This window comes from Nannospalax galili, unplaced genomic scaffold (genome assembly GCF_000622305.1).
Source record: "Nannospalax galili isolate Female #2095 unplaced genomic scaffold, S.galili_v1.0 scaffold875, whole genome shotgun sequence".
NCBI lineage: Eukaryota > Metazoa > Chordata > Mammalia > Rodentia > Spalacidae > Nannospalax > Nannospalax galili.
Genome location: NW_008337059.1, coordinates 15,839 through 29,397, shown reverse-complemented (window position 1 = coordinate 29,397; position 13,559 = coordinate 15,839). Strand labels below are relative to the sequence as shown.

The 13,559-nt window shown below is 44.1% G+C and overlaps 1 protein-coding gene and 2 pseudogenes across 1 annotated transcript in view; all 3 read right to left on the bottom strand.

The window, feature by feature from the left end:
• Positions 1-2,155: 2,155 nt before the first annotated feature.
• On the bottom strand, positions 2,156-3,511 carry LOC103733229 (annotated as a pseudogene).
• A 316-nt stretch (positions 3,512-3,827) lies between these two features.
• On the bottom strand, positions 3,828-4,553 carry LOC103733228 (annotated as a pseudogene).
• Positions 4,554-11,500: 6,947 nt separating this feature from the next.
• Positions 11,501-13,559, bottom strand: part of Cpn1 (carboxypeptidase N subunit 1) — a 12,229-nt gene continuing 10,170 nt past the window's right edge. Inside the window, exon 4 of the mRNA XM_008831934.2 lies at positions 11,501-12,323. Coding sequence (XP_008830156.1) covers positions 12,174-12,323 — 150 coding nt within the window. The 3' untranslated portion in view covers positions 11,501-12,173. The remainder of the gene's footprint in view (positions 12,324-13,559) is intronic.

The window sequence follows — 13,559 nt, the reverse complement described above, 5'->3', positions numbered from 1 at the left end:
GTCATGTCTAGGCATATCTAAAGCAGCAGCCAAGCATTTTACAGAAGCTAAAAGAGCAATTAGTGGGGGTCTGGAGGGATTGAGGGGTAGCGGGTGAGTGAAGAGGGTCTCAGGGTTCTACAATATATACCCCATTCCTGGGTTGCAAGTGTAAGAAACATTAAATATTAGTCTTTTCTTTCAAACCCTGTAAAACTTGGAACTTGGTTTATGACAAGGAATTTTAATCTTTTAATCCCACCATATCCAATAGGACTTTTGTTTAAGGAAAGGCCCTGATGCATTCCTGAGCCTGATGGCCTGGGGCAGTGGAGCTCTTCTCCCTTCCAGCAGATTCTTTTAAATTAGCCAACCAGGAAAGGTGTGAGGTCCAACCCCAGCCAATGGGGAAAAGGCACAGTTCTCTCGCATTAGAGATAAAAGCCCATTGAGCTTCCAGTCCTGTGTACACTTGCTGGATCTGACTGACCATGCAAGACACCCTTTTGCAAAAGTAAAATCTGCCTTGCTTTTGCTTTGTGTGTTCTTTGTGTGGTATTGATGGGGTCCTTGGACCTTGGATTTTATTTCTAACAGAAGGACCCTCAGTGGCTCAGTCTTGAAGACACACGAGATGATCACTTGGTGTCTCATCCCTTCATATTTATGTAAATAAACTAGGGACATGGGGTGAAAAACAATCTCGGGGTGAGAGTGGGAAGCTACACCCAGGGCTGCACCAAAAGCTGATACAAAGCGCAAACCTCTCCAGTGTTCAGAGAAAGCCACAATTTTCAGGAAAGAAAGAAAAGACACTGAAGTGGAAAACAGAAAGGAAGAAGTGCTTGGGGGAAAACCCACTATTTGGCATTCCAGATTGCTTTGTTTATAATTATAGTGATTTAACTTGTAATTACTTTTTAAAAAAGGAGTGGCTAGAGAGATGGCTCAGTGGTTAAGATCACTGGCTGCTCTTGCAGAGGACCTGGATACAGTTCCTAGCACCCACATGGCATCTAGCAATCATCTACAATTCCAGTTCCAGGGGATCCAATGCCCTCTTCTGGCCTCCATGGGCACTACACACATACAGTGCACTTGTATACATACAGGCAAAACACTCATGCACAAAAAATATAAATACATTTTTGAAAAGAATTTAAAAATAAATATTTTTAAAAATAGGGAACATTTATATTCTCAAATTTGTTTTTTGTTTTTTGCTTTTGCTGTGACACTAGAAGTCCTAGGCAGTAGAACTAAAGATCATGATGGACAGCTTGCTTCAATTAAAAATTTAAAACACCTGAAAAGCCAGGCATTGTGGCACACACCTTTAATTCCAGCACTCATGAGGCAGAGGCAGGCGGATCTCTGTGAGTTTGAGGTCAGTCTGGTCTACATATCAAGTGCCAGGCCAGCCAGGGCTACCGGGAGACCCTATCTCAAAAACAAACTAACTAACTAAAAAGAGAACTAATAAAACCACTAATGTACAAAAAATTCATGAGTATAAAAAACTGTATCAGAAAAAGAAAGATAGAAAAAACACAAAATTATTTTTTTAATAATTTAGAGTCAAAACTAAAGATGAAGTCTGAGGAAATACCCACATGAGCTTCAGGAAAGATAGGTGACACTCTTCTTCAACCACATTGACAATTGAGCACCTCAAGTAGTTGAACTCAAAACCCTTCTGACATTTTATCTCTAGCTCTTTTATAACATTCATTAAATCCTTTTATGTTTACCTATTTTAAAATTTGTCTACGATATTTTAAATTTTCCTTACTGTCATTTCTTAAATGATAGGAATAATACTGATTCTGTGAGTAGGCAGACATAGTTGCTGGGAAATGAACTCAGGTCCCCTGCGAGAGCAGAAAATGTTCTTAACCACTAGGTCTTCTCTCCAGCTTGATATTTTTTATTTTTTCTTTTCTTCTTTTTTCTAAGCAGAGGATTTTAATGTCTCTCCTTTTGGAGACATTGACAATGTCACCTTTGACAATGTCCCAAAGGTTATCTGGCACTTTGGTACAGGATATGGTCCAGTCTTGTGCTGGCTTAGAATACAAAAACGCACGTGAAGTTGGGGCTCAAACACCCCTGGGCAGGAGTGGGGCAAAAGGTGAACAGGAAGTGCTTTGGGAGATGGGAAGTGTGTGGGCTTGAGTTATTGTTGACAGAGGTAGTTGGTCCCCGGTGGATCCTGGAGTACAGAGGGCAGTTTTAACCCTCGGGCTGGGTAGCAGCTGACGTGGTGACCACCATCTGCCCAGTTCACGAGCTCGCTACTCTGGAACCACAACTGGATCCCCTCTAGAGTCCCTAGCATGGATGATGTTCCTACTGATGTGAACACTGAAGTCTCCCCTGATGGTCCCGGGGGTTGCTTTGTTGAGTCGGTGTGTCCTATCATAGCCCTTGAGCTACGGACCACATTGTACCCTTCCCAGACCATGGCCACCACAGGCCCAGAGCTCATGTAGCTGATGAGGGCTGGGTAGAATAGTTTTCTTTGTAGGTCCTGGTAGTGCTCAGCAAGGATTCTATCTGGTGCCTGCAGCATCTTCGTTCTCACCAGCTTGAAACGCCGCCTCTGAAAGCTCTGGATCACAAAGCCCACCAGCCTCTGCTGCACCCCATCCGGCTTCACAGCAACCAGGGCTCCTGGGGCTAGGAGGGCCCTCCGGAACTGGGGAGCACAGTAGGCGCAGGCCTGGGATGTGTGGCCCCGCACAGCAATGCTGCGACCCCAGTGCATCCTGATTTTTTTTTTTTTCTTTTTGACTCAGGGACTCCCTGTAATCCCAGCTGCTCCAGAACTCGCTATGGCCGGCTGTCCTCGATCTCACAGAGATCTGTCTGTTTCTGCCTCCTGAACGCTGGAATTAAAGGTGTGCACCAAAATGCTCAGCTACTATTTTTGACTTTTTTTTATTTTTTAATTTTATGTGTATGAGTGTACTGCCTGCGTGTATATGAGTGCACCCCTGTCGTGCAATGCCATGGAAGTCAGAAGAGGGTTTTGGATTCCCTTGGAACTGGAGTTAAGGATGGTTCATAGCCACCATGTGGGTGCTGGGAATCGAACCCGGGTCCACTGCAAGAGCAGTCAGTGCTCTTAACTGCTGAGCCATCTCTCCAGCCCCCTAATTTTGACTTTAATAAAACTACAGATGAGGATATTATGACCTCTCATTAATCATGTTTTTGTTATAATTGTTTGTTCAGACTATCTACCTTCATTAAAACATTTTTTATGTTAAAATTCAGTTTTTTTATTTTATGTGTATGCATGTATTGCCTGCTTGTAGGTAAGTGCACCCGTGTCATGCAATGCCCGCAGAGGACAGAAGAGGCTGTTGGATCCCCTGGAACTGGAGTTACGGAGAGTTGTTAGCTGCCATGTGGGTGCTGGGATTTGAACCCAAATAAATCATCTGCAAGAACAGTCAGTGTTCTTAACTGCTGAGCCATCTCTCCAGTCTAGTATCAACTTCTTTTACTACCCCCATAAAAATTCCATTATTCGTCTATATAATTTGGATTTAAAAATCCAATTTTTCTTTCTTTTTAAATACTGAGTTTATTTCACATGTATATTTTTGTCTCCCCACCTTTTCTGTGTCTGGCCACCACAATTACTATAGCCTATCATAACATTCCATACATACTTAAAACCAAGTAAAGGGGGAGGTCCAGCCTTAGAAACTAAACAGGCATTTTAGATGATACATTCTTGGTGATGAAACCCGGACAACATTTATCAAACATGGTAGGGGAAGTTCTCACTTTGCATTATAAAAAGGACAACCAAGTTTTTTTTGGAGGGGGGGAGCGGTTTAAAGAGACTTCCTCCACTGCCAGAGATCTTGAATAGCCTCCTGGTCAGTTCAGAAGCAATTCTTCACATAACTGATGAACTTGGCTTCTTTGGGAAGAGAACTGCCTTTTTCTATACTTGCTTGCATTTTTGTTTTAATGTCTTCTACAGAGCTAGGTCCTTTACTAGGTCCTTTTGGTATTTTAGGAGTTTTTTCCTGTTTTTTGAAAGATTCTTGACCTTTTGATCATGGTGTTGATGGTTTTAAGTCTTTTCCATTCTGGTTTGATTTTGGGGCATTTTTGGCTGGAGTATCTCAGATAGATTTCTTCACTGGAGGCTTTTCAGTTTCCTCCTCATCAGAATCATCATCTTCTTCATCATCACCCTCATCACCTTCATTAGCAAGTTTTACTTTTTTTCTGTGGAAACTTGCTACCACCTCCAGGGGCAAACTGCTTTCCAGATATACTTGAGTTTCACACCCTCCTCCTCTTCATCTTCGGACTCTGCATCTCCTCCACAGCTACTAGGTGCTGTCCGCTAATGTGTGCAGGCCCTGCACTGCATTTCAACCTTAAGACAACAGGTGGTGTCATTTCAAATCCCCCAAGGGAAACCGTTGGTTGTACAGACATTTTCAAAGTTGCCAGTGTTACTTTAATTGGACTGCTTTCATAATTCATCGCCTCTGCTTCAACAATGTGTAACTCATCTTTTGCACCAGCTCCTAACTATTCTTAATGATAACTGGTGTTCATTTTCATCATTGTCCACTTTAAAGTGATAGTCTTTGTCAGCCTTTAGTTTACAGCAGGGCTCATGTCTGTGTCCATAGACAGAGGTTCTCAGTTCACCGTGAGAGGCTGGATGGAGATAACTGAATACCGCTCCTCACAACAGATTCATAGGATGAAATCACAAGAGGGAAAAAAATAAATCTAAGTTTTCAATTAACAAAACCTGTGCTAAATCTCCCCAAAGAAACACCATTTAAAAGTATCTCAATTATGGGGCTGAAGAGGTGGCTCAGTGGTTAAGACCACTGACTGCTCTTGCAGAGGACCTGGGTTGGATTCCCAGCACCCATATGGCAGCTAACAACTGTCTGTAACTCCAGTTCCAGGGGAATCTGATGTCCTCTTCTGACCTCTGTGGATATTGCATAACACAGGTGCATTTACATACATTCAGGCAATGCAGTCATACACATAAAATAAAAATAATAAAATTAAAAAAAAATAAGATTCCATGTTTTTTGATTAAATGAATCTTCAAGGTATCCCATTGTGTGACACTATTCCTGGGAAGATGTTGACCAAACATCTACTCACCCCAGATAGGGAACCAATGACAGATCAAAGTAAGGATGCCACCAAAGTCCAACTTGGTGAACCAATAATTTCATTGGGGTTACTGACAGGAGTATGGGTGAGGGGTTACTTGCAGGAGCAGAAATGACTCAAAGGCAGCTGCATCACCAAAGCCCAGCCCAGCATGGGCGACAGCTCAGGAAAGCAGGAAACCTGGAACACATTATGCAACCTGCAGGCAGCTCAGCAGGCTGGAGAGTGTCCTTTCCAGGCAGCTCAGCTTGTCTGAGAGTGTCTCCCAGCAGTCATGGGGAGGGAGGGGCCAGTGAACCTGTCAATTTTAGGTGCTTCCTGAAGCTATTGAGTTGTTTACTGCCTTAATAGGCTTCCCTGCTGGATGGGCTGTTTCCTCTCCTCTCAAAATATCTGTGTTTAACCAGCTTCCTTCCAAGATGGAAGATTTTATCTTGGAGCAAATTACTATACAACACTCATAGTACAGTTACCAGAGATTAGAAAAATATTAAACAATATTCACATTTTGCCAATAAGAAAAATATACTACTTGGTGCTCTATTTCCCATCCTATTATAAAAGAATAAAATTTGTTTATCGTCACAAAGTTTATGGAATCCTGATTTCTCATAAGACTGGCCTCTTCTACTCCTCTAATAATACTTGGTACCTGGAAAAAAGATAATTTTGTAACAAGAATTTTAATGATATTATATTATCTAATTTCTTCTGTAATATGATTATCCACTTTCCAAACTAAATTCTAGTATAACCAATATAATAAAACAAAATTATTATTAAAAGTAAGTTACAATAATTTAAATATTAAAAACTAATCTTTTGCTAGATTTGGTGACAGGTGCCATAATTCCAGCACTTGAGAGGTAGAGGAAGAAAGATCAGGCGTTCAAGATCATCCTCTGCTACATACTGAGCTTTAGGCCAGCCTGGGTTATACCAAAACTTAAAACACCAATTTTTCCTAAAATTAGAACTCACCACTTAGCCTGGTGTAGTGATGCACACCTTTAATTCTAGCACTTGGGAGACAGAGACAGCAGATCTCTGTGAGATGGAGGCCAGTCTGGTCTACATAGCAAGTTTCAGGCCAGCTGCTAACAGGGAAGACCGTCTCAAAATACAAAAAACCCAAACAAACACAAAACAAACCAAAGAACTCACCACTCCACAAGGGGTTATGGCTATAAAATCAAGCTGTTCAAAACAAAACCAGCAACAAACAATCCTAATATTAAAACAATAATGAAGAGGCTGGAGAGCTAGCGCAGTGGTTAAGGGCACTGGCTGCTCTTGCCAGAGGACCTGGGTTCAGTTCCCAGCACCTGCATGGCAGCTAACAACTGTCTGTAACCTAGGGGATCCAACATCCTCTTCTAACCTCTGTGGGCAGTGCAGGAAAGTGGTTTACATGCAGGCAAAACACTCATATATGTGAAGTGAAAATAAATTTTAAAAATTAAATAAATGATGAATTATTTCAAATACGCCAAGTGTCTAATAAAATGTTTCATGGAGTACAAATGACTGTAAACACATGGAAAAGATCGACCAGTTTTTCTAAGGAACATGAGGACGAGCACAGCCTTTTGGTTGCTGGGGATGTCCAATTCCCTTACCAGCTACCTTCAGTTCTTTAGGGCACACTGTGTTCTTGAGTATTTTAACTTTAGGTATAGTATTCCTATTTATCTGTCAAGTGGAAATGTTATGTCAGACAGACAGAAAGAAAATCAGACCCAGATATGATCCAGGGACTTCTCTCTTTTTTTGAGCTAGCCCTGGTTGGCCTGGAACCCGCTTTGTAGACCAGGCTGGCTTCAAACTCACAGAGATCTGTCTGCCTCTAGTTCCTGAGTGCTGATATTAAAGGCATGGGCCACAATGCCTGTTGATACTTTTTTCCTAATGGTGTTCACAACTATTTCTCTCTCTGAAAGACTGCCTGCTTGACTTCATTTTTATCAGATGCTAGCACCGAGCCTTCCTAGTGCCATGGGGAAAAAAAAATAAAAGAACATGGCCTCCACATGCACAAAATGTGATGCTTGGCTAACAGGAGAAACTGTCAACTATACCCTATACCCCTGTGATGTCATCTTGACAGACTCTAGAATCATCTGAGAGATGGGCCTCTAGGCATGTCTGTGAGGGGTCGTTTTAATTACTTTGAGGACGGGAGATTTGCCCACTGTGGGTGGCACCATTTTCTAGCCTGAGTCTTGGATTGAATGAAAAGGAGAAAGGAAGTTGAGCACAGGCATTTGTCGCTCTGAGCCTCTTGACTGTGGATGCAGTGTGACCAGGGTCCTCAAGCTCCTGCCGGTGTAGCCTTCCCCACAATGATGGGCTGAAACCTGGAACTGCGAGCCAGAAAAAAACCCTTTCTCCCCAGAGTTGCTTTTACCAGAGTTTTATCACAGCAACAGGAAAGTAAGCCAAGACATCTCCACCTCTCCCCGATACTTACCCCTCCCCCACCTCCCTCTACCCTCATTCTCTCAACCTTTCCTGCCCCTCCTCTCCTCCATGGCGACACCTGTATTAAAGATTCCACAGGGCTGAAAGATTAGAATTTTGTGATTGTGGAGAGTTAATATGTTATGATCCAGAGCCAAATCGATCTTGGCCTAATAGCCAATCATGACCCACCTCTGGGTCTGACTTAACACACTTTCAACTATCAAGTAAAACCTTTAAGATGTATTAACAGACCACTAGCTTCCACCAACCCAAAATCTAAAACTATCATAACCCCTGAAAACTAAAGGGAGTTTTCTCCACTTTCTGTAACCCACCTACCTGGCAGTCCTACCAGTGTATTCAGAAAATGTCTTAATATATGATTTTCTTTTGTTCTGTGACTATACATGTTCATGGAACCATTTCCATGTTGGAACATGATATTTAGGGCAATATATAGCCATGTTCTCAGGACATTCATATTTGGCTCAAAATAAATGATCTCTTACTCCCTTTGAGGTGAGAGCTGTGTTTTGCATTGACTCAACCATTACTCAAAATTAAATGGTTTTAGAAACTTGAGGCCAGGAGACAAAGGTCATATGTTTATTTATTAGTTCACAAGATCACAAACTGGATTTATGTCCTGGATCTCTAACAGGAATAAGTTTTACATCATAGTACTGAGCTCTTATTAGATTAGGATTAATTTGTAAACTGTGAGGCCATTGGGCTATTCAAGATTCCCGCTCCACTTTTTCTTCCAAGGGTACTGCAAGGGCACAGAGTGACCCACACTGGTGAGACTGAATCTTTGGGGAACAAAGAAGAGCTCCCATTGGAAGCTGTGCAATACTGTCCAGAGAGTTACTGAACACTTAGTATCAGCACCCATGGTGCACGTCCACAACCAACTAACAAGCAGTTCAGGGCAAATATGGGAACCACCGAAGGTAAATACATCAGTTGTCCAAAGGCTGAAGTCTTTGCTGACACAAACTTGTGCTCTTTAATGAAAGTGTTGACCTAGTTACCCTTTGGTTAAAGTGCACTATACCAGACCTCTTAAAATGCATTGTTTAGGGCCACCAAAACGGCTCAGTGGGCAAAGGTCACCAAGCCTGATGACCTGAGTTCAGTCCTCAGGACCTACATGGTGGCAGGAGAGAACCAACTCCCAAAAGTTGTCCCCTATCAACACACCTGCTATCGCAGTTGCATGAGTGCCCCCCCAAGTGAATATTAAAAAAGAAAAGTATTTTTTCCTGTGATTTTTTTTGTAGGGGTGGGGATACTGGGATATCATCCTGTCTGAAAACCACACTCAAACAGACTCATTACACTCAAAAGCCCTCATGCTTCACTGATTTACTGGCTGACAGTGGGCTAGCCTGAGGAGTGACAGTTCTCTGAGGAAGGAAGGGGGTCCCCTCCTTGATGCTTTATGAGAGAATCATGTTTAATTTCCAGGAACTCCAGGTGAGGCAGACATTGTTATCTTGTTTTTTCAGATGGGTAACTGTGACTCAGAGAAGCAAGTTATTTGCTTATGGTCACACAGCAAAAAAAGCAGAGCTACAATTAAAACTCAGGACCAGCTGGGCATGGTGGCGCACACCTTTAATCCCAAGCACTCTGGAGGCAGAGGCAGGTGTATCTTTGTGAGATCAAGGCCAGCCTGGTCTACATAGTGAGTTCCAGGCCAGCTGGAACTACAGGGAGACCCTGCCTCAAAAAGACAAAAACAAAACAAAAGCAAACCAACCAACTCAGGTCAGAGTCCAAAACCCACACCTTTAACTATGCTGTCCTACCACCATAGGAGACACCAGCCATGTAGGCTGGCCTTCTGTGTGAAAGATTTCTTCTTTAAAATAAAACTCGAGTTATGAAATGGAAAGAGTATCAGTCAGAAAATGCTAGACCAAAGTCAGAGGGTCTTGTCCTGTCAACCCTGCCATTCTCACTCCTGTAATTTCACATCAATCTTCCTGTTTTGTTTTGCTATAACAAAAATCCCTGAGGCTGGATAACTTGCAAAGTAAAGAGATTTGACTTATGATTTTGGTGATTGGAGGGTCCAAACAACATGGTACCTGTATCCTGGCAAAGGCCCCATGGCTCTTCACATCATGTAGAAATAGAAAATGAATGGGCCACAAGCAGAAGGGACCAGTGCCTGGGGTGGCCACTCGAGCTTGGAAACAACCCACTCAAGTTCATTACTCCAGGAGACCAGCATTCATTTCTTTGGAGGGCAGGGCCTCAAGACCTAATTACTCTGCATTAAGCCATGTTGCTTATAGTTTCTGCCAGCTCAGTGCCACCATACTGGGGACCAAGCTTCCAGCTCATGAACCTTTGGAGAACACAGTCAACCACATACAAACCACAAGGCCCTCCTCAGGATGCAGCGTGGTATTTTCATGTCACAGCCAGACCCTGGACATTCTGTATAAAGTTGTGGCTTAATCGCCTCAGCTTGAGTGAGTTGTACTTGGATAGTCTTTAGGGTTGGAGTGAAGCTCAGCAACAACTTGAATGCTTGACCTCCCAGTAGTAGGCAGGAGGTATCTGATGGAGGACACTGAAGTCTCCAGGAGGGCAGGGAAGTCACAGGGAGCCAAGGGCATGTGCTCTGGGTTTGCAAAGTATTTCTCCACCACTGTCCCTCTCAAGGCTGAGGCTACCTTCCCAGGAGGCTTCCAGCAGCCCCTGCCTAGCTGGCTCTTCAGAAAGAAGCCTCGGCCATCACTGTCAATTGAGTTCTACATTTAACAGAACCCTTCAGTCGCTCCTGGGTCTTTTGGTATAAAGTCCAAATCATTGTGTGTACTGGTCCCTCCCAAGTCCCTGGCCTTGGCATCTCACTCATCCCCAAAGATGCTGCATTTCTTGCAATCACTTTGAACAAGACTCAGACTTTCTAAGACGCTCCAGGTCTTTATGTTTGTGCCTGCTTGGCCTATAACCCCTTTATATCTGGCTCTTTATCTGACTTAGGACTTCCTTAATACTGGGATCCCCTTCTTGACCTTCCCAAGATAATAATGGGCCCTTCTCATGGGCTCTCCAACACAGCCCCAAGATTACAGGGTCACAACAATTATTACAGTGCATTGCAGTGCTGATGTGCCTACCAGCTGCACAGCTGGCTATTGCGCTGAGCTCATGAACAGTGTTTCATTCCTCTGTATTGTCTGCATCCTTTGGGAGCAAGGACTCGGTAAACAGCCCCATCATGCATGAACCAAGGAAATTCTGTGGCAAGCACTCTGTGGCCTCATTTTGCAAACACCAGCTCTGCCCAGGGACTTTGTACCAGGGAACCTGAAAACAAAGTAAGTGATACTCAAACAAGTCTAGAAAAATGTAGCACATGTGGCAAGCACAGGTATAGAGGCACATGGTGCTGAGCAGAGCTCTTCTCAAAAAAGAAGGGGCCCAAGGAACTCAAATTGGGAAGAAAGAAAAGAAAGAGTCAAGCTTTTGGCCTGAGGAGAGAATCTAACTGGGAGAGGATGGGTTTTCTTCTATTTTCCTTCTGGTCACAGACCAGATAATCCAAGTAAAGTACAGAAAAAGAAATGACATGTTAGTCTGTGAGAGATGTGGTGTGCGTGTGTGCGCGCGTGTGTGTGTGTGTGTGTGTGTGTGTGTGTCTGTCTGTGTGTGAGAGAGAGAGAGAGAGAGGGAGGGAGACTGTATGCTGAGGCGAAGTGTTTGGTAGTGAGAGCTGGGTTAATAGTGGAGTAGGTGGGGAAACTGATCCCTAACACCCACCCCTGGGGATGGGGAAAGAGCACTCAGGAAGGTCAGCAAGCCAGAGGAGGATTCATGAGCTGTGTGCTACTAGCTAGTAAGATGAAAAATGTCACAAGTCTTCCAAGTCTTCAGAAACATCGACTTTGCTCAAAAATGCTTTCTGAACCAGTAGGTTGGGCTGGGACTCAGCAGGGCTCAACACTGCACTCCTGGACATGGGGCCAGTGCTCACCAGGCCACAGGGGTTCCATGTCCTCCTATATACCCAGAAAATGAAAGGTGCAAACACGTTAACAGTGCTCACAGATGAGGAGCAACAATAGAACCAGGCATTGTGGGGCTGATGCTTTTCTTACTAGGAAACCACGGGCTATTTTGGAAATGGTCCTGGGCACTTCCGGTCTTGCTGTGGATTGCCTTAGCTTTTCATTCAGACAGCTTCAGGGAGCACCCACTGAGTCACAAGCTCCATGCTAGGCTCTGGAGACAGACTGGCCAACCAGCTGGAACTGGTTTCTGGATGCAGTGGACTGACATGGGATCTAAATCAGACTCCTAGAGCAGAAACTTCTAGAACTCTGCTGGAGGTATGCACAATGGCACATTTCCAGTAGGTTCTGATTCCTTTAATGCTGGTCTAGGGAAGGCTTGCTCCTGGAATTGACATAAACACTTGGAACTATCCTGTACATGCCTATGTTTAAGTATGTCCTGGATAATAAAACGGATGAGTGGCCATGGAACCTGGGAGCAGAACTCAACTTTTGGAGAGCGGCCCCAGACTCTGGGTTTCAGGCAGGGCCTCTATGCCGCCGCTTTGCTGAAGGGTCTTTCTTTTTGGGTGTCTGGGAAGGCATCTTGGCTTTGCCTCCCTGTCCTCGGCCAGGAGTTCTCCGCATAGGGTAGGCCTGCGCAGTGCTTTTCTTGAGCTGGAAGTTAACCTGCAAGGGAAAGGCAGAAGCTAAGAGGCCTGTTTGGATTCTTTCCCCACAGTACCAGGTTTCAAGACAAAGACTCAGTTTTACAACAATGGCCCAGAGTGGCACAGTGGGCTCCTGCAGACTTTAAAAATTTTTGTATTTATTTTATGTGTATGAGTGGCTTTGCCTACATGTAGGTAAGTACACCATGTAGTGCATACAGTGCCCTCTGAGGTCAGAAGAGGGCATTGGATCCCCTGAAACTGAAGTTTTGGAGGGTTATTAGCCGCCATGTAGGTGCTGGGAACTGAACCCTAGTCCTCTGTAAGAACAGCCAGTGCTCTTAACTGCTGAGTCCTTTCTCCAGCCCAGGGTCCTACAGATTTGGCAATTACTTCCCAAGAATGGTATAGAATCACTGGTGATATGAAGGGTGTGGTTGGATGAGCTAAACAAATGTTTATTTCATATCTATTAGAAAAAATTATATCTACACCTCCAATCACATTTTCACCAATGCCATTGCTTAAGAAAAGGGCTATGACTGATGGGGTCCTAATCTCTATCTCCTTCCTCCTGGCTGTGTGAGTCACTGGTACCCTGCTCAGGCATGCTGATGAGAGTCTCAGGCCTTCAGAATCAGCCTTCTGCCACACTGCTTGGCCACAGGGATAGGAGAGACTGATCGGCTGGATTCTTAAACCCAAGACTGCATGGGCTTCAGTGTGACCTTTCAGTGGCTGGTGTACAAATTCCCTTTAGCCAGGACTACAAAGATGCTCTGGACTGGGTGTGGGACACTGGGTGTGGAGGTGCTATGCAGGCCTCATGGCAGCAAAGGGAGAGGGAGTGGCACCATGTCCTAACCACACTCCCCCAGGGTTTCCCTGGCATTCCGGCCCTTGGAACAACTTGAGCCCCATTGAAGCAGCCAGTTAAAAAACATGCTGCTGAAAGAGAGGCTGGTCTATGGACTTGTTTTCTGTGCCTTCCATAAAAACCCACAGCTAGCTTTTCTGCTAGCTCTCTAAAGGGGAGGGGAGAGCCAGCCAACTGCACAGTACTGTTTCTTATTTCCTATTTAGTAAATACAGAAATCTAGGAAAGGAAAAGAAAGACAGGCACTAAAGAGCAAAGGGCAGAGGAAAAAGAAAGCAGTCGGAACATCTGGAAGGCAGCCAGGAGAACAGAGAATGCTGGGCCTGGGGGAGACTTTAAAGCCCCTTCACAGGAACATGAAAACCCTTTAGTAAGCAA